The following is a 24,209-nucleotide window of genomic DNA, read 5'->3' as shown; positions in this document are numbered from 1 at the left end:
ATTCTCTATCACCTTCAACACATTCTCGATCACCTTCAACACATTCTCTATCATCTTCAACACATTCTCTATCATCTTCAACACATTCTCTATCATCTTCAACACATTCTCTATCACCTTCAACACATTCTCTATCACCTTCAACACATTCTCTATCACCTTCAATACATTCTCTATCACCTTCAACACATTCTCTATCACCTTCAGTACATTCTCTATCATTTTCAACACATTCTCTATCACCTTCAACACATTCTCTATCACCTTCAACACATTCTCTATCACCTTCAACACATTCTCTATCACCTTCAACACATTCTCTATAACCTTCAACACATTCTCTATAACCTTCAACACATTCTCTATAACCTTCAACACATTCTCTATCACCTTCAACACATTCTCTATCACCTTCAACACATTCTCTATCACCTTCAACACATTCTCTATCACCTTCAACACATTCTCTATCACCTTCAACACATTCTCTATTACCTTCAACACATTCTCTATCACCTTCAGTACATTCTCTATCACCTTCAACACATTCTCTATGATCTTCAGCACATTCTCTATCAACACATTCTCTATAACCTTCAACACATTCTCTATCTTCTTCAATTTGAACATTTGAGTGTCTGGCTTCAGCATTCACGGATACAAGTTTCTCGTCTGACTAAATTGTTGTAGTGGGATTCTGCTGTAACCTTGCAGCTTGAACGTGTTTATGCAGGATACACCAGATGGACCGGCCCATTGTGACAACAACTAGGGGAGTGTTTATGCAGGATACACCAGATGGACCGGCCCATTGTGACAACAACTAGGGGAGTGTTTATGCAGGATACACCAGATGGACCGGCCCATTGTGACAACAACTAGGGGAATGTTTATGCAGGATACACCAGATGGACCGGCCCATTGTGACAACAACTAGGGGAGTGTTTAACGGCAGTCATACCTGGACTGGAAGACAATACCTTGAGGCAGGTGTGATCTATACGAGCAGTAAAAAAGGACTAAGTAAAGTCCTACCTGGAAGTGCTGGAATGTTCTACGTCTGTCTTCACATCTGTCAGAGAACCTCCTGAGGGTCCTGAAAAACAGCAGCAGGTCTCTCTTGTCCTCCACTCTGCAAGAAAACATAAAACACTGTTTAGTCAGGTCACTGCACTACATTATCCCTGTCATTATCACATTTACACAGTACAATATCATACATTATCACTTAACACTAAGAGCAGCAGGTCTCTCTTTTCCTCCTCTGCAAGAAAACAAAGTCAGGTCACCGCTCTACATTATCCCGGTCATTATCACACATTTACACAGTACATTATCACACATTTACACAGTACATTATCACACATTTACACAGTACATTATCACACATTTGCACAGTACATTATCACACATTTGCACAGTACATTATCACACATTTGCACAGTACATTATCACTGAACACTATCAACAACAGCAACAGGTCCTTTGAAAATGGTGTTGAGTACATTATCACATATTTACACAGTACATTTACTAAATGGTGTTGAGTTACATTTGCACAGTACATTATCACAAAATGGTACATTGAGTCACACATTTGCACAGTACATTATAAATTTGCACAGTACATTATCACACATTTACACAGTACATTATCACACATTTGCACAGTACATTATCACACATTTACACAGTACATTATCACACATTTGCACAGTACATTATCACATATTTACACAGTACATTATCATACATTATCACTGAACACTATCAACAACAGCAACAGGTCCTTTGAAAATGGTGTTGAGTTCCAGCCGGAATTCTAAAATGGTGTTGAGTTACAGCCGGAATTCTAAAATGGTGTTGCGTTACAGCCGGAATTCTAAATGGTGTTGCGTTACAGCCGGAATTCTAAATGGTGTTGCGTTACAGCCGGAATTCTAAATGGTGTTGAGTTACAGCCGGAATTCTAAATGGTGTTGAGTTACAGCCGGAATTCCAAAATGGTGTTGAGTTACAGCCGGAATTCCAAAATGGTGTTGAGTTACAGCAGGAATTCTAAATGGTGTTGAGTTACAGCCGGAATTCAAAATGGCGGGTATTCTCACCCATCAGTCTTTCTGGGTAAGTCTCCAAGAGTGTTTTTGCAGACCTGGATTGTACAATATTTGCACATTATTATTATTTTTAAATTGGTTGTTGATCATTGACATTTTTCATGTCTCGTCATAGACTTTCAAGCCAATTTAATAAAACTGTAACTCGGCCACTCAGGAACATTCAATGTCGTCTCGGTAAGCAACTCGGTAAGTGTTTATTTGGCATTGTGTTTTACGTTATTGTCCAACTGAAAAGGTGAATTTGTCTCCCAGTGTCTGGTGGAAAGCAGACTGAACCAGGTTTTCCTCTAGGACTTAGCTCTATTCCGTTTCTGTTTATCCTAAAAAAATAAAAAATAAACTCCCTAGTCCTTGTCGATGACAAGCATACTCATAACATAATGCAGCCACCACTATGCTCGAAAATATGAAGAGTGGTACTCAGTGATGGGTTGTGTTTGACCCATTTTTTGCAGTTTTACTTTAGTGCCTTGTTATAAACAGGATGTTTGTTATTGGGATATTTTTATTCTGTACAGGCTTCCTTCTTTTCACTCTGTCATTTAGGTTATTATTGTGGAGCAACTACAATGTTTTTGATCCATCCTCAGTTGTCTCCTATCACAGCCATTGAACTCTGTAACTGTTTTAAAGTCACCATTGGCCTCATGGTGAAATCCCTGAGGGGTTTCCTTCCTCTCCGGCAACTGAGTTAGGAAGGACGCCTGTATCTTTGTGGTGACTGGATGTATTGATACACCATCCAAAGTGTAATTAACATCACCATGCTCAAATGGATATTCAAGATCTACCTTATTTGAAGGCATTGGAAAATGTGGTCTTTGTGGTTGAATCTGTGTTTGAATTCACTGCTCGACTGAGGGACCGTACAGATAATTGCACATTATGGGGTATTGTGTGTAGGCCAGTGACACAACATCTCAATTTAATCAATTTTAAAATTCAGGCTGTAACACAACATGTGGAAAAGGGGTATGAATACTTGCTGAAGGCTCTGGATCTGACAGAGGGATTCGTAAAGAGGAACTTCAAATGTTTCGGTGTCCCTTTCCACCTCGGTCCCTAAGCAATATGAATGTCTGGTAATAATAAACAGTACATTATCCGACTGCTCTAAATCTGAATTACTGTCAGTCTACGCTAAATCTGAATTACTGTCCGACTGAGCTAAATCTGAATTACTGTCCGACTGAGCTAAATCTGAATTACTGTCCAACTGAGCTAAATCTGAATTACTGTCCGACTGAGCTAAATCTGAATTACTGTCAGTCTACGCTAAATCTGAATTACTGTCCGACTGAATTACTGTCCGACTGAGCTAAATCTGAATTACTGTCAGTCTACGCTAAATCTGAATTACTGTCAGTCTACGCTAAATCTGAATTACTGTCCGACTGAGCTAAATCTGAATTACTGTCCGACTGTGCTAAATCTGAATTACTGTCCGACTGAGCTAAATCTGAATTACTGTCCGACTGTGCTAAATCTAAATTACTGTCCGACTGTGCTAAATCTAAATTACTGTCAGTCTACGCTAAATCTGAATTACTGTCAGGCTGAGCTAAATCTGAATTACTGTCCGTCTACTCTAAATCTGAGCTAAATCTGAATTACTGTCCGTATACGCTAAATCTGAGCTAAATCTGAATTACTGTCCGTCTACGCTAAATCTGAGCTAAATCTGAATTACTGTCCGTATACGCTAAATCTGAGCTAAATCTGAATTACTGTCCGACTGCGCTAAATCTGAGCTAAATCTGAATTACTGTCCGTCTACGCTAAATCTGAGCTAAATCTGAATTACTGTCCGTATACGCTAAATCTGAGCTAAATCTGAATTACTGTCCGACTGCGCTAAATCTGAGCTAAATCTGAATTACTGTCCGTATACGCTAAATCTGAGCTAAATCTGAATTACTGTCCGACTGTGCTAAATCTGAATTACTGTCCGACTGCGCTAAATCTGAATTAATAATATTTGATAATTGGGTAATATGAATTGGTTGATGCCAGTATCAGATTCACAATACCATTCGAAAGTTTGGGGTCACTTAGAAATGTCCTTGTGTTTGAAAGAAAAGCAGAATTTTTTTTCCATTAAAATAACATCAAAGTGATCAGAAATACAGTGTAGACATTGTTAATGTTGTAAATGACTATTGTAGCTGGAAACGGCTGATTTTTAATGGAATATCTACTTAGGCTCCTGTGTTCCAATGGCACGTTGTGTTAGCTAATCCAAGTTTATCATTTTAAAAAGGCCATTTTGCAAAACCATTTTGCAATTATGTTCGCACAGCTGAAAACTGTTGTTCTGATTAGAGAAGCATTAAAACTGGCCTTCTTTGGACTAGTTGAGTATCTGGAGCATCAGCATGTGTGAGTTCGATTACAGGCTCAACATGGCCAGAAATAAAAACCTTTCTTCTGAAACTCGTCAGTATATTCTTGTTCTCAGATATGAAGGCTATTCTATGCGAGAAATTTCCAAGAAACTGAAGATCTTGTACAACGCTGTGTACTACTCCCTTCACAGAACAGTGCAAACTGGCCCTAACCAGAATAGAAAGAGGAGTGGGAGGCCCCGACGCACAACTGAGCAAGAGGGCAAGTACATTAGAGTCTAGTTTGAGAAACAGATGCCTCACAAGTCCTCAACTGGCAGCTTCATTAAATAGTACCCGCAAAACACCAGTCTCAACGTCAACAGCAAAGAGTAGACTCCGGGATGCTGCCCTTCAAGACAGAGTTGCAAAGAAAAAGTAACATCTCAGACTGGCCAACAAAAATAAAGAAGATTAAGATGGGCAAAAGAACACAGACACTGAACTCTGCCTAAATTATTTAACTTCTCTGTTTAACATTGTTGCAGATCATTTTTTTAGACCTTTATTTAACCAGGCAAGTCAGTTAAGAACAAATTCTTATTTACAATGACGGCCTAGGAACAGTGGGTTAACTGTCTTGTTCTGGGGCAGAACGACAGATTTTTACCTGGTCAGCCCGGGGATTCATTCTAGCAACCTTTCGGTTACTGGCCCAACGCTCTAACCACTAGGCTACCTGCCACCTCTACACTCTAACCACTAGGCTACCTACAGATGCTCCGTATAAAAAAAAAGAAGATGAGTAAAGGACATATCAAACCCTTGGTTCGCGCATGAATTGTCTGAAAAATTACAGGAAGTAAAAGTAGCTTGTGCTACGGCAAGATAGACTGATACTACGTCCGACTGGCAGTCCTTCAGACGTTTGAGAAATAGATGTAGCTCACTTGTTAGAAAAGCAAAGTCAACTTTAACTTCTTTAAATTGTGTATCTGAGAAATGATGGGAATCCAGCAAGCATCTGGAAAGAACATACAAATCTCTGAACCCACTCCCACCCTCATTGCCCCCAACAGGTTGTGACAGTCTCTGGTCCCATAATAGACATCTGTGGTGCTTTTAATAACTTTTTTGCCTCAAAGAATAGTTTACGGAAATTCCTCGAATTCCACTAGAGGGAGTCCTTTATTCACCTCTAACCACTGTAGAGAACGATGCACTTCCACATAGTCTATTTTCCTTTTCAAACATTTTATATCTTGGAGTTAATAAGAGCCTTGCTAAAAATCTATGTAAAAAAAATAAAAAGCTGTTTGAGATAATGTCAAGAATGTCCAAAGCTGTCATCAAGGCAAAGGGTGGCTACTTTGAAGAATCGCAAATCTAAAATATTATGATTTGTTTAAAACTTTTTTTTTTTAGTTACTACATGATTCCATATGTGTCATGTCATAGTTTTGATGTCTTCACTATTATTCTACAAATGTAGAAAATCGTTTTTTTTTTTTAAATAAAGAAAAACCCTTGAATGAGTAAGTGTGTCCAAGCTTTTGACTGGTACTGAAGATGACTTGGAAAATGGACAGTAGTTATCTTGCCTTTCCAAAGTATTAGAATCTTTGTCCAACTGTCAGCTAAGAACTTATTTTAAACTTGGCATTCTATTCTAAATCTATTCTAAACCAATCTGGTTTTAGTCCATTTCAGCTGCTACGTTCTTTCTAGATGATGTGTTAAATTGCTTTAATCATAAAAATCATTATGGCGCTTTATTGAAAGACCTTTCCAAGGCCTTCAACACTGTTGGGGGGGGGGTTGTATTGTGCTGTATTTGACTGGTTTTGTACGGCATTTGATTTGAGAGTTTGTCTTATGAGATTATATATGCAGGACTCCTTTGTGAAAGAGATCCTGGTCTCAAATAGTGACTCCCTCACTTTTTTTAACATTCCTGTCATGGCAGAATTTAAAACTGAATTTAAGCTGTCACTTACTGCACCACATTATCACGATCACAAAAACAACATTGACTTTTATTGGAAATTGTTGATAGAAATTGAAAACTACAGGTGAGATGCAGGAATATCCAAGCTACAGAACAAAACAGTAACTCCGCCCCATATTTAAAAGTAAAATCCCTCCTCAGCAGCCCCTTGTCAGATGAGGCTCCTCTGACAGTTCTAGAAACTTTCCACAGATGTTGTCAGCCAGGTCCCCCAGTCTGAGAGACATCGGGAAGAATTTTCCACTGCTATGGAGCCCAAACTCTGCTCCCCGCTCAACTCCAATAATGGGAAGAAATGCAACAAAAAGGTGTGGTGAAAACAAGGCCCTGACAAATAATTAAACCCCCTCAAACAACACTGAGAAACTAAGCAGCGTAATGACTACAGCATCCTACAGTGTATCTGTATATACACACAGCATCCTGTCTACAGTGTATCAGGGTGGTATATACACACAGCATCCTGTCCACAGTGTATCTGTATATACACACAGCATCCTGTCTACAGTGTATCAGGGTGGTATATACACACAGCATCCTGTCCACAGTGTATCTGTATATACACACAGCATCCTGTCCACAGTGTATCTGTATATACACACAGCATCCTGTCCACAGTGTATCTGGGTGGTATATACACACAGCATCCTACAGTGTATCTGTATATACACACAGCATCCTGTCCACAGTGTATCTGTATATACACACAGCATCCTGTCCACAGTGTATCTGTATATACACACAGCATCCTGTCTACAGTGTATCAGGGTGGTATATACACACAGCATCCTGTCCACAGTGTATCTGTATATACACACAGCATCCTGTCCACAGTGTATCTGTATATACACACAGCATCCTGTCCACAGTGTATCTGTATATACACACAGCATCCTGTCCACAGTGTATCTGTATATACACACAGCATCCTGTCCACAGTGTATCTGTATATACACACAGCATCCTGTCCACAGTGTATCTGTATATACACACAGCATCCTGTCCACAGTGTATCTGTATATACACACAGCATCCTGTCCACAGTGTATCTGTATATACACACAGCATCCTGTCCACAGTGTATCTGGGTGGTATATACACACAGCATCCTGTCCACAGTGTATCTGTATATACACACAGCATCCTGTCCACAGTGTATCTGTATATACACACAGCATCCTGTCCACAGTGTATCTGTATATACACACAGCATCCTGTCCACAGTGTATCTGTATATACACACAGCATCCTGTCCACAGTGTATCTGTATATACACACAGCATCCTGTCCACAGTGTATCTGTATATACACACAGCATCCTGTCCACAGTGTATCTGTATATACACACAGCATCCTGTCCACAGTGTATCTGTATATACACACAGCATCCTGTCCACAGTGTATCTGTATATACACACAGCATCCTGTCCACAGTGTATCTGTATATACACACAGCATCCTGTCCACAGTGTATCTGTATATACACACAGCATCCTGTCCACAGTGTATCTGTATATACACACAGCATCCTGTCCACAGTGTATCTGTATATACACACAGCATCCTGTCCACAGTGTATCTGTATATACACACAGCATCCTGTCCACAGTGTATCTTACATTTACATTTACATTTAAGTCATTTAGCAGACGCTCTTATCCAGAGCGACTTACAAATTGGTGCATTCACCTTATGACATCCAGTGGGACAGTCACTTAACAATAGTGCATCTAAAACTTAGGGGGGGTGGGGTGAGAGGGATTACTTAACCTATCCTAGGTATTCCTTAAAGAGGTGGGGTTTCAGGTGTCTCCGGAAGGTGGTGATTGACTCCGCTGTCCTGGCGTCGTGAGGGAGATTGTTCCACCATTGGGGGGCCAGGGCAGCGAACAGTTTTGACTGGGCTGAGCGGGAGCTGTACTTCCTCAGTGGTAGGGAGGCGAGCAGGCCAGAGGTGGATGAACGCAGTGCCCTTGTTTGAGTGTAGGGCCTGATCAGAGCCTGGAGGTACTGAGGTGCCGTTCCCCTCACAGCTCCGTAGGCAAGCACCATGGTCTTGTAGCGGATGCGAGCTTCAACTGGAAGCCAGTGGAGAGAACGGAGGAGCGGGGTGACGTGAGAGAACTTGGGAAGGTTGAACACCAGACGGGCTGCGGCGTTCTGGATGAGTTGAAGGGGTTTAATGGCACAGGCAGGGAGCCCAGCCAACAGCGAGTTGCAGTAATCCAGACGGGAGATGACAAGTGCCTGGATTAGGACCTGCGCCGCTTCCTGTGTGAGGCAGGGTCGTACTCTGCGGATGTTGTAGAGCATGAACCTACAGGAACGGGCCACCGCCTTGATGTTAGTTGAGAACGACAGGGTGTTGTCCAGGATCACGCCAAGGTTCTTGGCGCTCTGGGAGGAGGACACAATGGAGTTGTCAACCGTGATGGCGAGATCATGGAACGGGCAGTCCTTCCCCGGGAGGAAGAGCAGCTCCGTCTTGCCGAGGTTCAGCTTGAGGTGGTGATCCGTCATCCACACTGATATGTCTGCCAGACATGCAGAGATGCGATTCGCCACCTGGTCATCAGAAGGGGGAAAGGAGAAGATTAATTGTGTGTCGTCTGCATAGCAATGATAAGAGAGACCATGTGAGGTTATGACAGAGCCAAGTGACTTGGTGTATAGCGAGAATAGGAGAGGGCCAAGAACAGAGCCCTGGGGGACACCAGTGGTGAGAGCGCGTGGTGAGGAGACAGATTCTCGCCATGCCACCTGGTAGGAGCGACCTGTCAGGTAGGACGCAATCAAGCGTGGGCCGCGCCGGAGATGCCCAACTCGGAGAGGGTGGAGAGGAGGATCTGATGGTTCACAGTATCGAAGGCAGCCGATAGATCTAGAAGGATGAGAGCAGAGGAGAGAGAGTTAGCTTTAGCAGTGCGGAGCGCCTCCGTGATACAGAGGAGAGCAGTCTCAGTTGAATGACTAGTCTTGAAACCTGACTGATTTGGATCAAGAAGGTCATTCAGAGAGAGATAGCGGGAGAGCTGGCCAAGGACGGCACGTTCAAGAGTTTTGGAGAGAAAAGAAAGAAGGGATACTGGTCTGTAATTGTTGACATCGGAGGGATCGAGTGTAGGTTTTTTCAGAAGGGGTGCAACTCTCGCTCTCTTGAAGACGGAAGGGACGTAGCCAACGGTCAGGGATGAGTTGATGAGCGAGGTGAGGTAAGGGAGAAGGTCTCCGGAAATGGTCTGGAGAAGAGAGGAGGGGATAGGGTCAAGCGGGCAGGTTGTTGGGCGGCCGGCCGTCACAAGACGCGAGATTTCATCTGGAGAGAGAGGGGAGAAAGAGGTCAGAGCACAGGGTAGGGCAGTGTGAGCAGAACCAGCGGTGTCGTTTGACTTAGCAAACGAGGATCGGATGTCGTCGACCTTCTTTTCAAAATGGTTGACGAAGTCATCTGCAGAGAGGGAGGAGGGGGAGGGGGCGGAGGATTCAGGAGGGAGGAGAAGGTGGCAAAGAGCTTCCTAGGGTTAGAGGCAGAAGCTTGGAATTTAGCGTGGTAGAAAGTGGCTTTAGCAGCAGAGACAGAGGAGGAAAATGTAGAGAGGAGGGAGTGAAAGGATGCCAGGTCCGCAGGGAGGCGAGTTTTCCTCCATTTCCGCTCGGCTGCCCGGAGCCCTGTTCTGTGAGCTCGCAATGAGTCATCGAGCCACGGAGTGGGAGGGGAGGACCGAGCCGGCCTGGAGGATAGGGGACATAGAGAGTCAAGGGATGCAGAGAGGGAGGAGAGGAGGGTTGAGGAGGCAGAATCAGGAGATAGGTGGGAGAAGGTTTGAGCGGAGGGAAGAGATGATAGGATGGAAGAGGAGAGAGTAGCGGGGGAGAGAGAGCGAAGGTTGGGACGGCGCGATACCATCCGAGTAGGGGCAGTGTGGGAGGTGTTGGATGAGAGCGAGAGGGAAAAGGATACAAGGCAGTGGTCGGAGACTTGGAGGGGAGTTGCAATGAGGTTAGTGGAAGAACAGCATCTAGTAAAGATGAGGTCGAGCGTATTGCCTGCCTTGTGAGTAGGGGGGAAGGTGAGAGGGTGAGGTCAAAAGAGGAGAGGAGTGGAAAGAAGGAGGCAGAGAGGAAAGAGTCAAAGGTAGACGTGGGGAGGTTAAAGTCGCCCAGAACTGTGAGAGGTGAGCCGTCCTCAGGAAAGGAGCTTATCAAGGCATCAAGCTCATTGATGAACTCTCCGAGGGAACCTGGAGGGCGATAAATGATAAGGATGTTAAGCTTGAAAGGGCTAGTAACTGTGACAGCATGGAATTCAAAGGAGGCGATAGACAGATGGGTAAGGGGAGAAAGAGAGAATGACCACTTGGGAGAGATGAGGATCCCGGTGCCACCACCCCGCTGACCAGACGCTCTCGGGGTGTGCGAGAACACGTGGGCGGACGAAGAGAGAGCAGTAGGAGTAGCAGTGTTGTCTGTGGTGATCCATGTTTCCGTCAGGGCCAAGAAGTCGAGGGACTGGAGGGAGGCATGGGCTGAGATGAACTCTGCCTTGTTGACCGCAGATTGGCAGTTCCAGAGGCTACCGGAGACCTGGAACTCCACGTGGGTCGTGCGCGCTGGGACCACCAGAGTAGGGTGGCCGCGGCCACGCGGTGAGGAGCGTTTGTATGGTCTGTGCAGAGAGGAGAGAACAGGGATAGACAGACACATAGTTGACAGGCTACAGATGAGGCTACGCTAATGCAAAGGAGATTGGAATGACAAGTGGACTACACGTCTCGAATGTTCAGAAAGTTAAGCTACGTAGCAAGAATCATATTGACTAAAATGATTAAAATGATACAGTACTGCTGAAGTAGGCCAGCTGGCAGTGGGTGCGTTGTTGACACTACACTAATCAAGTCGTTCCGTTGAGTGTAATAGTTTCTGCAGTGTTGCTATTCGGGGGCTAGCAGGCTAGCTAGCAGTGTTGTTTACGTTACGTTGCGTTAAAAGAACGACAATAGATGGCTAGCGAACCTAGAAAATCGCTCTAGACTACACAATTATCTGTATATACACACAGCATCCTGTCCACAGTGTATCTGTATATACACACAGCATCCTGTCCACAGTGTATCTGGGTGGTATATACACACAGCATCCTGTCCACAGTGTATCTGTATATACACACAGCATCCTGTCCACAGTGTATCTGTATATACACACAGCATCCTGTCCACAGTGTATCTGTATATACACACAGCATCCTGTCCACAGTGTATCTGTATATACACACAGCATCCTGTCCACAGTCCACAGTGTATCTGTATATACACACAGCATCCTGTCCACAGTGTATCTGTATATACACACAGCATCCTGTCCACAGTGTATCTGGGTGGTATATACACACAGCATCCTGTCCACAGTGTATCTCTATATACACACAGCATCCTGTCCACAGTGTATCTGTATATACACACAGCATCCTGTCCACAGTGTATCTGTATATACACACAGCATCCTGTCCACAGTGTATCTGTATATACACACAGCATCCTGTCCACAGTGTATCAGGGTAGTATATACACACAGCATCCTGTCTACAGTGTATCAGGGTGGTATATACACACAGCATCCTGTCCACAGTGTATCTGTATATACAAACAGCATCCTGTCCACAGTGTATCTGTATATACACACAGCATCCTGTCCACACAGCATCCTGTCCACAGTGTATCTGTATATACACACAGCATCCTGTCCACAGTGTATCTGTATATACACACAGCATCCTGTCCACAGTGTATCTGTATATACACACAGCATCCTGTCCACAGTGTATCTGTATATACACACAGCATCCTGTCTACAGTGTATCTGGGTGGTATATACACACAGCATCCTGTCCACAGTGTATCTGTATATACACACAGCATCCTGTCCACAGTGTATCTGTATATACACACAGCATCCTGTCCACAGTGTATCAGGGTGGGATACGGTGCTTTCAAAGAGTATTCATACCCTTTGACTTATTCCACTTCTTGTTACAGTCAGAATTTAAAATGGATTTCCCATCTACACATAGTATCCCATAATGAGAAAGCGATAACATGGTGTTGTTTTTTACAGAAATATCTCATTTACATAAGTAGTCACACCCCTTTGCTATGACACGCCAAACTGAGCTCAGGAAGATCTCATTTACATAAGTAAGTCATAAGTCATCTACAAAATAGCTTCCAACACTCTTCTCAGCAAACTGGATGCAGTTTATCACAGTGCCATCCGTTTTGTCACTAAAGCACCTTATACCACCCACCACTGCGACCTGTATGCTCTAGTCGGCTGGCCCTCGCTACATATTCGTCGCCAGACCCACTGGCTCCAGGTCATCTACAAGTCTATGCTAGGTAAAGCTCCGCCTTATCTCAGTTCACTGGTCACGATGGCAACACCCACCCGTAACACGTGCTCCAGCAGGTGTATCTCACTGATCATCCCTAAAGCAAACACCTCATTTGGCCGCCTTTCGTTCCAGTACTCTGCTGCCTGTGACTGGAACGAATTGCAAAAAAAAAAATCGCTGAAGTTGGAGACTTTTATCTCCCTCACCAACTTCAAACATCAGCTATCTGAGCAGCTAACGGATCGCTGCAGCTGTACATAGTATATCGGTAAATAGCCCACCCATTTTTACCTACCTCATCCCCATACTGTTTTTGTTTATTTTATTTTATGCTCTTTTGCACACCAATATCTCTACCTGTACATGACCATCTGATCATTTATCACTCCAGTGTTAATCTGCTAAATTGTAATTATTCGCCAACCTCCTCATGCCCTTTGCACACAATGTATATAGACTCTCCTTTTTATATATATATATATATATATATATTCTACTGTATTATTGACTTGTTAATTGATTACTCCATGTGTAACTCTTGTCTGTTCACACTGCTATGCTTTATCTTGGCCAGGTCGCAGTTTCAAATGAGAACTTGTTCTCAACTAGCCTACCTGGTTAAATAAAGGTGTTCTCAACTAGCCTACCTGGTTAAATAAAGGTGTTCTCAACTAGCCTACCTGGTTAAATAAAGGTGTTCTCAACTAGCCTACCTGGTTAAATAAAGGTGTTCTCAACTAGCCTGCCTGGTTAAATAAAGGTGTTCTCAACTAGCCTACCTGGTTAAATAAAGGTGTTCTCAACTAGCCTACCTGGTTAAATAAAGGTGTTCTCAACTAGCCTACCTGGTTAAATGAAGGTGTTCTCAACTAGCCTACCTGGTTAAATAAATGTGTTCTCAACTAGCCTACCTGGTTAAATAAAGGGGAGATAAATAAATAAACTCTTCAGAAAAGGGGTCCTCGGGTCTCCACCGAATTAGGTAAATCCTCTTTTAGTTTCAATGAGTTTGAACAATTAACTCATTACAATTAGATGTTGTGGTGTCGCTCGGGGCAGTTTAAGGTGTTGATTGAGGACCTGGTAGCTGTGGACTGTAACTGTTGGGTGTTTTGTATTGATTACCATTTTGTTTTACATTATATTGGTTGTTGTAATATGGGCACCTTTGGAAATGAGACCTCAGTGGGGGTTTTCCCTAAATAAATAAAGAATCATAAAAATACTATTTATGTAAATGAGATCTGTATTTCATTTGAAATAAATCTTTAAAATACTATAATATAATAATAATAATATATTTATGTAAATGGGTTTTCTGTATTTTGTTTTTAAAAAATTATCAAAACTTTCTAAGAACATGTTTTTTAATGTAATTTGTGTAAATTTGTGAGATTTTATTTTGAAAATGTCATTCCATTTTGAATTCAGGTTGTAACACAACAAAACGTGGAATAGGTCAAGGTGTATGAGTAGTTTCTGAAGTCACTGTACAGTACGATTGGGCCTTTATCATACTGTTTCAGGCTCTTATATCCATCTTGATGCGTCTTATACATAACAAATCATGTTTTTAAATCTCTCCAAAAGCTCCAATCCAACCAGGTGTCAGCAATCAGTGCCTGTATTGGCAAGGCATCTGGGAACCTCTCTCTGCGAGACCAGTCAGCAGTTTACATGAAATGTCGCCAACAGGGTTTTCTCTGAGTAATGATTAAAAAAAAGCCCTCTGCCCCAGACAGAGAAAAAGATACAGACTACTTAGGCTACATTCCAAACGGTACCCTTTTCCCTATGGAGTGCACTACTTTTCACCAGGGCCCATAGGACTACATAAGGAATGGAGTACAATTTGGGACGCAACCACAGACTTGTGTGAGAATCATTATCTCCAGTAGTTTTCCACGTCCCGTGTGCCAGCACCGATCCTCTGTCAGACCAGGCAATATTATTCAGGCGTTATAGGCTATGAAGACAGGCAGCATGTTGGTTCTGCTGTAAAGAGAGAACAAGTCCCCCACTAATCAATCCAGAGATTTAGGAGAGAAAACATCCTTCCTCATGCCTCCAGTCAAAGACAGACATTCGAGATTATGCAGCAAAAACAACCACAAATGTTACCATAGAACCAGGAAAATGTTGTGTTCAGCACCCCACTATTGACTGGGTTGAATTTCCATTGCTTTAATCCTCCTGCAGTCCATTGAGCACTAGCGACTAGAATTTTGTAAAATTAGTGTGGGAGAGGTGGGGAAATTATTGTTAACGATCAATAATGAGAAATCTCCTGGCATTGACAACTTAGATGGAAAGCTACTGAGGATGGTTGCTGACACTATAGCCACTCCCATCTGTCATATCTTTAATCTGAGTCTAGAGGAAAGTCTTTGTCCTCAGGCCTGGAGGGAAGCCAAAGTCATTCCGCTACCCAAGAGTGGTACAGCATCCTTTACTGGTTCTAACAGCAGACCAATCAGCTTGCTGCCAGATCTTAGCAAACTGTTGGAAAAAATTGTGTTCGACCAAATACAATGCTATTTCTCTGTAAACAAATTAACAACAGACTTTCAGCATGCTTTTAGAGAAGGGCACTCAACATGTACTGCACTGACACAAATGACTGGTTGAAAGAAATTGATAATAATAAGATTGTAGGAGCTGATACCGACATACCCAAGACGACTTAAAGCCGATACAGACATACCCAAGATGACTCAAAGCTGTAATCGCCGCCAAAAGGTGATTGGCTCAGCCAATGGGATATTTGCCAATGATTTCAGTGCAGCCTTTGATATTATTGACCATAACCTGTTGTTGAAAAAGCACTTTAGTGCTATGGCTTTCCAACCTCTGCCATATCATGGATTCAGAACTATCTAATAGAACTCAAAGGGTGTTCTTTAATGGAAGCTTCTCTAATGTTACATATGTAACGCGTGGTGTACCGCAGGGCAGCTCTCTAGGCCCTCTACTCTTTTCTATTTTTACCAATGACCTGCCACTGGCATTAAAACAAAGCCTGTGTGTCCATGTATGCTGATGATTCAACCATATATGCACCAGCAACCACAGCTAATGAAGTCACTGAAACCCTTAAAGAGTTGCAGTCTGTTTTGGAATGTGTGGCCAGTAATACACTGGTCCTGAATATCTCTAAAACAAAGAGCATTGCATTTAGTACAAGTTCTAGACCTCAGCTGAATCTGGTAATGAATGGTGCGGCTGTTGAACAAGTTGAGGAGACTAAAATTGTTTGCATAGTCAAATTACACACAGCTCTGACACACACACTTATCCCACCAGACATGCCACCAGGGGTCTTTTCATAGTCCCCAAATCAAGAACAAATTCAAGAAAATGTACACTATTATATAGCATGGAACTTCCTACCATCTCAAATTGCTCAAATATACTGGTTTCAAAAAACAGATAAAGCAACACCTCACGGCACATCACCTCTCCCCTGTTGGACCTAGATAGTTTGTGTGTATGTATTGATATGTGGACTACGTGTGCCTTTAAATAAAAATGTATGTAGTTCTGTCCTCGAGCTGTCTATTGATGTTCTGTATTATGTCATTGTGTGTTCTGTGTGGAACCCCAGGAAGAGTAGCTGCTAATGGGGATCCTAATGAAACACCAAAACCGTTCCATTCTGTGTTCCTAGAATCTTTTGACCAGTGAATAGAACTTCATGAGTGCTTCTAAGAGTTCTTTTGAGGAAAACGATGAAATTAATGAAACTGCTAATGGGGATTATAATGAAACACCACAAAATAACAATACCAAATGACTGACCCTTTATCCTCCTGCAATCCATCCACAACTAGAAAGACTGACACTCAAATCCACTTTCATGTGTTTTACTAAGTGGAGCAGGAGACTGCTCTGAGCTTCAGTAAAGTACCCCCATTAAAATAAATCAAAATCAGGTAAACACTAATACCGCACATCATGATAGAGTCCTGGCTACAGCATGAAATAGACCTAGCTACAGCATGAAATAGACCTAGCTACAGCATGAAGTAGACCTAGCTACAGCATGATTTAGACCTAGCTACAGCATGAAATAGACCTAGCTACAGCATGAAATAGACCTAGCTACAGCATGAAATGAAGTAGACCTAGCTACAGCATGAAATAGACCTAGCTACAGCATGAAATAGACCTAGCTACAGCATGAAATAGACCTAGCTACAGCAGGAAATGAAATAGACCTAGCTACAGCAGGAAATAGACCTAGCTACAGCAGGAAATAGACCTAGCTACAGCATGAAATGAAATAGACCTAGCTACAGCATGAAATGAAATAGACCTAGCTACAGCATGAAATAGACCTAGCTACAGCATGAAATAGACCTAGCTACAGCATGAAGTAGACCTAGCTACAGCATGAAGTAGACCTAGCTACAGCATGAAATAGACCTAGCTACAGCAGGAAATAGACCTAGCTACAGCAGGAAATAGACCTAGCTACAGCATGAAGTAGACCTAGCTACAGCATGAAGTAGACCTAGCTACAGCATGAAATAGACCTAGCTACAGCATGAAGTAGACCTAGCTACAGCATGAAATAGACCTAGCTACAGCATGAAATAGACCTAGCTACAGCATGAAATAGACCTAGCTACAGCATGAAATAGACCTAGCTTGTGGGTGTGGATGCAAACTGCAATAATTTCTGTCTGGATAGAAATCACATGGACTGTTGTCTCAACTGAACCATATGACAGGGAAACATTATATAGTTGGTTTTGTATAGATCCTTTCCATTATATACAACTACAACAACAACCTCTCAGATGAACTAAATGTTGGCTCAATTAAAATGGGTTGAACCTTGAAAACATGGTGATTTATGAGAGTAAAAGAACAGTGAAAATGAGAAAATGTACACCCCCTTAAATTAAAATGTTTGTACATTGTTCATTTACTAAAACGGTGACCATCATACCCTTTGGATGTCTCGGCCATTGTTGTAGAAACAGAAGAAAAAAAACCATTTGATGTCGTTTCTGTTAGGAAGAATTACAACTGTTGATATCTGCAGGCTGATATATTCACTCAAGGGCTTCAATAACACAGACCATCTGTCTATAAATGTAATACACAATGAGGAGAATCGATTCGGTTACTTTGCCACTAGTGGGAAAATAAATCTAGAGAGATGATGCCAAAAGCTCTGGTCAAGCCAAAAACAAAGACCAGTCCCTAATGACGTTCTAATCCCTGCATCATGTCAAAAGTAGTGCACTTTCATCATATTCCCTTATATAGTAAATTACTCCAGAGCTGGTCAAAAGTAGTGCACTTTGTAGGGAATAGAATGCCATTAGGGAACACGTGATTGGTCTTCAGGTCTTCCAACAGCCTGTAGCTGTCTATAACCAGAGGAAGGTACTACAAAACAGGAGCATACTTAATGTACTTTATGACCAGCAAACTTAATGTACTTTATGACCAGCAAACTTAATGTACTTTATGACCAGCAAACTTAATGTACTTTATGACCAGCATACTTAATGTACTTTATGACCAGCATAACTATGTTGGTTAAATCAAAAACATGAAGTGGATACGGCACTCCAGGATCATGGATGACCTACCCTTGGTCTCTGTCCAGTCAGTCTCCTACTGCACTGTTTCCCAGCTCCGGTCTTCCAGTACCCCCAACACTACATATTTTAATCTAAACCCTACCCCTAGTCCCTCCCCTAATCTAAACCCTACCTAGTCCTTCCCCTAATCTAAACCCTAACCCTAGTCCCTCCCCTAATCTAAACCCTACCCCTAGTCCTTCCAGGAGCACCTAATTTACCTAAATATTCTGAATTAACTTTATTTAATTTTTTAGCAGTCCTAAACAAACGTGTGTTTAGTAGAGTCCTAAGATGAGCTAAACAACCACAACTCGTTACGGAGTTTCACATTTACAAATGACTTGCACCGGTAAGTAGTTAGACCTACAGTGTGTCTTTATACCCTGACAGTAAAGATATTGATCGCTATTGATCGAGTGCGAGTGTTAGAACAGTAATTGTTGAAATACATGTTTCAACATTAAAACCTTACCCAGACACAAAATTACTGAAGTCCTTAAACTCAGTGCTGTCCATGACGATGTTGAGGTCAGTGATCGTCCTCACCAGGGTCGTATCCTCCTATGAGAAGGTCAAAGATGTCAGGTATCTATAACCAGCAGTATTAGACAGTTCTCCATTGGTTTGGTCTAAAAGCATCTATAACCAGCAGTATTAGACAGTTCTCCATTGGTTTGGTCTAAAAGCATCTATAGCCAGCAGTATTAGACAGTTTTCCATTGGTTTGGTCTAAAAGCATCTATAGCCAGCAGTATTAGACAGTTCTCCATTGGTTTGGTCTAAAAGCATCTATAACCAGCAGTATTAGACAGTTCTCCATTGGTTTGGTCTAAAAGCATCTATAGCCAGCAGTATTAGACAGTTTTCCATTGGTTTGGTCTAAAAGCATCTATAACCAGCAGTATTAGACAGTTCTCCATTGGTTTGGTCTAAAAGCATCTATAACCAGCAGTATTAGACAGTTCTCCATTGGTTTGGTCTAAAAGCATCTATAACCAGCAGTATTAGACAGTTCTCCATTGGTTTGGTCTAAAAGCATCTATAACCAGCAGTATTAGACAGTTCTCCATTGGTTTGGTCTAAAAGCATCTATAGCCAGCAGTATTAGACAGTTTTCCATTGGTTTGGTCTAAAAGCATCTATAACCAGCAGTATTAGACAGTTCTCCATTGGTTTGGTCTAAAAGCATCTGTAACCAGCAGTATTAGACAGTTCTCCATTGGAAATCTAAACTTTATACTACTTGTTTTCCATTAATCAAAGGTTCTAGAATCCCTAAACTGAGGGGTGATATGTCTGTTTCCTGTGTTGACGACATGCCCTCGCTTCAGTCTGCCATAGAATCCCTAAACTGAAGGGTGATATGTCTGTTTCCTGTGTTGACTACATGCCCTTGCTTCAGTCTGCCATAAATATAGATCTACACTGCCCCCTGGTGTTGAAGACAGCAGATAACAGGTTCATCCATTCAACCCTTGAATATATATAGGCCTACATACTACAGGCAATTTCTGGACAATATTTCTGTCAATTAAAAATGGCCAAACCAGCAAATATCTACCTTTTCGAGCTCAAAGGCGATGGCCAGAGCTATGCCATGACGTTGCACAATGATTTAATTCAATAGAGCCTGGGAGCTAATTCCAATACAGGGTAATTTTACAAAAAAGGCTCAACAGTCTGAGGTCCTGAGCACTCTGGAGCAGGTTTTCATCAAGGATCTCGCTGTACTTTGCTCCATTCATCTTTCCCCTCGATCCTGACTAGTCTCCCAGTCCCTGTCACTGAAAAACATACCCGCAGAATGACGCTGCCACCACCATGCTTCACCGCTGGGATGGTGCTTCACCGTAGGGATGGTGCCAAGTATCCTCCAGCCCGCTTGGCATTCAGGACAAGGAGTTCAATCTTAGTTTCATCAGACCAGAGAATCTTGTTTCTCATGGTGTGAGAGTCTTTAGGTGTCTTTTGGCAACTTCAAGTGGGATGTCATGTGCCTTTTACTGAGGAGTGGCTTCTATCTGGACACTCAACCATAAAGGCCTGATTGGTGGAGTGCTGCAGAAATATTTTGGTACCCTTCCCCAGATCTGTGCCTTGCCACAATCCTGTCTCTGAGCTCTACAGACAATTCCTTCAACCTCGTGGCTTGGTTTCTGCTGACATGCACTGTCAACTGTGGGACCTTATATAGACAGGTGTGTGTGTCTTTCCAAATCATGTCCAATCAATTTCATTTACCACAGGTGGACTCCAAGTTGTAGAAACATCTCAAGGATGATCAATGGAAACAGGATGTACCTGAGCTCAATTTTGAGTCTGAATACTTATGTAAATAAGGTATGTTTTTTTAATTATTTGTTTTATTTGCTAAAATGTCTAAAAACCTGTTTTTGCTTTGTCATTAAGGGGTATTGTGTGTAGATTGATGAGGAATCTATTTTAGAATAAGGCTGTAACGTAACAAAATGTGGAAAACGTTAAGGGGTCTGAATAGTTTCTGAAGGCATTTTATAAAATGATATAATTGTGTGCTACGATAGCATTTTGCAAACCCACTCCCCCAGTCCCCCCAAGATAAATGGCTTTGACCACAGAAGTTTTGCTTCACTACACGCTCCACTGCTTTGATTGGTGTAACGTTAGCTAGAAACCACAAGGGTCTGTCTAGATAATGAAAAGGCAGCTCACGTAAGAAAATGCAAGGAATTTAGTTACATGTTATTTGTGGCGTGCATGATCACGAGCAAAGTCATTGTAGTCTGTCATTTCACTTCCCCTTGTGAGAACCATGACCACGGGCTGACTTGGCTCAGCTGTACCGCAGCCAAGACCTGCCAGCAGCCTACCTACCAAATGGTTGCACCGTGTCTGCCAGCAGCCTACCTACCAAAGGTTGCACCATGTCTGCCAGCAGCCTACCTACCTAAAGGTTGCACCGTGTCTGCCAGCAGCCTACCTACCTAAAGGTTGCACCGTGTCTGCCAGCAGCCTACCTACCTAAAGGTTGCACCGTGTCTGCCAGCAGCCTACCTACCAAAGGTTGCACCGTGTCTGCCAGCAGCCTACCTACCTAAAGGTTGCACCGTGTCTGCCAGCAGCCTACCTACCTAAAGGTTGCACCATGTCTGCCAGCAGCCTACCTACCCAAAGGTTGCACCGTGTCTGCCAGCAGCCTACCTACCTAAAGGTTGCACCGTGTCTGCCAGCAGCCTACCTACCTAAAGGTTGCACCGCGTCCATTTCAACGTAGGAAAATGCATATCAGTCATCTTTCAATCGTTATCCATATTACCCGAGCTTCATCTTATTCTTTCTAACTATTTCTATGGCGGATTCACGCCCCCCCCCCCCGTGCACAAAACGAGGTCGACAAAGCCCTGACCTGAACCCATCGTCAGTTAAACTGCAGTTCCGAAGCAGAACTGTACGAGCAGTCGAAGCGGTTATTTTAGACCGGAACCCTGGCCCTAAATGGGGGGGGGGGGGTTCTTTAAGGGGACCTCTGACTGAATAGCACCCCCCAGAGGCAATAGTTCAGAATAGCCTTCTCAGACATTCTTCTCACCTGAACATCAGTGAGCTCAAACTCCACTTGGAAGTCTAAGAAGGAGCAGTGGCCCGTCAGCCTGTGTTGTTGCACCATCTTCTTGTTGCCTTTAGAAGAGGACAAACATCAGATTATACCAAACTTTAGCTCTTAATCTATTCATCTTTCTTCAATTCCTCACATCCTCTCCTCACCTCCTTGGCTCCTTCTCAAAACAGATTGGAGAAAGTCTGAGAGCTTTGGACCTTCTCCTGCAATACAGTTGAGGCGGCAAGGAGATGAGGAATCGTGGAAAGATTAATTGAGATAGAGCCCTTATCTTTGTTTAGACCAGGGGGAAGACAACCCTGTACCTGGAGTGATGCCATTACTGCAGGGTTTTGTTCCAACTAGGCACCACATCTGACCAACTGAGCGAACTGATCAGTTCAGCGATCGACTAAATTTAAACACACCTGGTTTTCCATGTTGGTTAAATCAAAAACATGAAGTGGATACGGCACTCCAGGATCATGGATGACCTACCCTTGGTCTCTGTCCAGTCAGTCTCCTACTGCACTGTATCCCAGCTCCGGTCTTCCAGTACCCCCAACACTACATATTTTAATCTAAACCCTACCTAGTCCTTCCCCTAATCTAAAGCCTAGTCCTTCCCCTAATCTAAACCCTACCTAGTCCCTCCCCTAATCTAAACCCTACCTAGTCCCTCCCCTAATCTAAACCCTACCTAGTCCCTCCCCTAATCTAAACCCTACCCCTAGTCCTTCCCCTAATCTAAACCCTACCCCTAGTCCCTCCCCTAATCTAAACCCTACCCCTAGTCCCTCCCCTAATCTAAACCCTACCCCTAGTCCCTCCCCTAATCTAAACCCTACCCCTAGTCCCTCCCCTAATCTAAACCCTACCCCTAGTCCCTCCCCTAATCTAAACCCTACCTAGTCCTTCCCCTAATCTAAACCCTACCTAGTCCTTCCCCTAATCTAAACCCTACCTAGTCCTTCCCCTAATCTAAACCCTACCTAGTTCTTCCCCTAATCTAAACCCTACCTAGTCCTTCCCCTAATCCAAACCCTACCTTGTCCTTCCCCTAATCTAAAACCTACCCCTAGTCCTAGTCATAGACCTAGTCCTACCCCTAGTCATAGACCTAACCCTAGTCATAGACCTAACCCTAGTCATAGACTTAACCCTAGTCATAGACTTAACCCTAGTCATAGACTTAACCCTAGCCCTACCCCTAGTCCTACCCATAGTCCTACCCCTAGTCCTACCCATAGTCCTACCCATAGTCCTACCCATAGTCCTACCCATAGTCCTACCCATAGTCCTACCCATAGTCCTACCCATAGTCCTACCCATAGTCCTAGTCTTAGGAGTAGTTATAAAGAATGACAGTTACCTTTCTCCACACAGCAGTTGACTAGTCATAGCCCTTACCTTTCTCCACAGTCTTCACACAGCAGTTGACCAGAACGATTCCGTTTAGCTTGGTCTGTCTGATGAGATCTTCCTCCATCTCCATTATCTCAGTCTTCAGGTGAGCTGTGACGTCTCTCTGACGTTTCCCCATCTCCTGATGACCTGTCATGATCAACCTGTGTGTTGAGGAAACAACAACACCACCATAGATGAATGAACTGGTCCTGTGTGTTGAGGAAACAACAACACCACCATAGATGAATGAACTGGTCCTGTGTGTGTCATGTTTTGTCTTATATCATCTTGTCATTTTGCTTTTCCTTCTGTTCGTTTCCCCCTGCTGGTCTTATTAGGTTCGTTCCCTTTTTCTATCCCTCTCTCTCCCCCTCCCTCTCTCTCCTCTCTCTATCGTTCCGTTCCTGCTCCCAGCTGTTCCTATTCCCCTAATCATCATTTAGTCTTCCCACACCTGTTCCCGATCCTTTCCCCTGATTAGAGTCCCTATTTATTCCTTTGTGTTCCGTTCCTGTCCCGTCGGTTCCTTGTTTTGTATTCACCATGCTGTGATTGTGTTTCGCCCTGTCCTGTCGTGTTTTTGCCTTCATCAGATGCTGCGTGTGAGCAGGTGTCTCTGTCTACTACGGCCTGCGCCTAAGCGACCTGCAGTCTGTGGCCGCTTCTCTTGTTATTCCCTCTACAGACTAGAGGATTTCTGTTACTCCCTGTTTGGATTTGAATAAACTCTGTTTCTGTTAAGTCGCTTTTGGGTCCTCTATCACCTGCATGACAGAAGGAACCGA

General features: G+C 43.1%; 1 protein-coding gene across 1 annotated transcript in view; it reads right to left on the bottom strand.

The window, feature by feature from the left end:
* The window catches only part of LOC124024914 (centromere protein P), a 197,557-nt gene that overhangs the window by 158,196 nt on the left and 15,152 nt on the right, over window positions 1-24,209 (bottom strand). Inside the window, exons 3-6 of the mRNA XM_046338651.1 lie at window positions 23,428-23,585; window positions 22,009-22,097; window positions 18,913-19,001; window positions 1,036-1,132 (exon numbers count right to left, since the gene is read on the bottom strand). Of these exons, the coding sequence (XP_046194607.1) occupies window positions 1,036-1,132; window positions 18,913-19,001; window positions 22,009-22,097; window positions 23,428-23,585 (433 nt within the window). The remainder of the gene's footprint in view (window positions 1-1,035; window positions 1,133-18,912; window positions 19,002-22,008; window positions 22,098-23,427; window positions 23,586-24,209) is intronic.

The sequence above is a fragment of the Oncorhynchus gorbuscha genome, linkage group LG03, assembly GCF_021184085.1.
Source record: "Oncorhynchus gorbuscha isolate QuinsamMale2020 ecotype Even-year linkage group LG03, OgorEven_v1.0, whole genome shotgun sequence".
NCBI lineage: Eukaryota > Metazoa > Chordata > Actinopteri > Salmoniformes > Salmonidae > Oncorhynchus > Oncorhynchus gorbuscha.
Note: the sequence above shows the minus strand (reverse complement) of the source record. Positions and strands in the feature narration are given on the sequence as shown.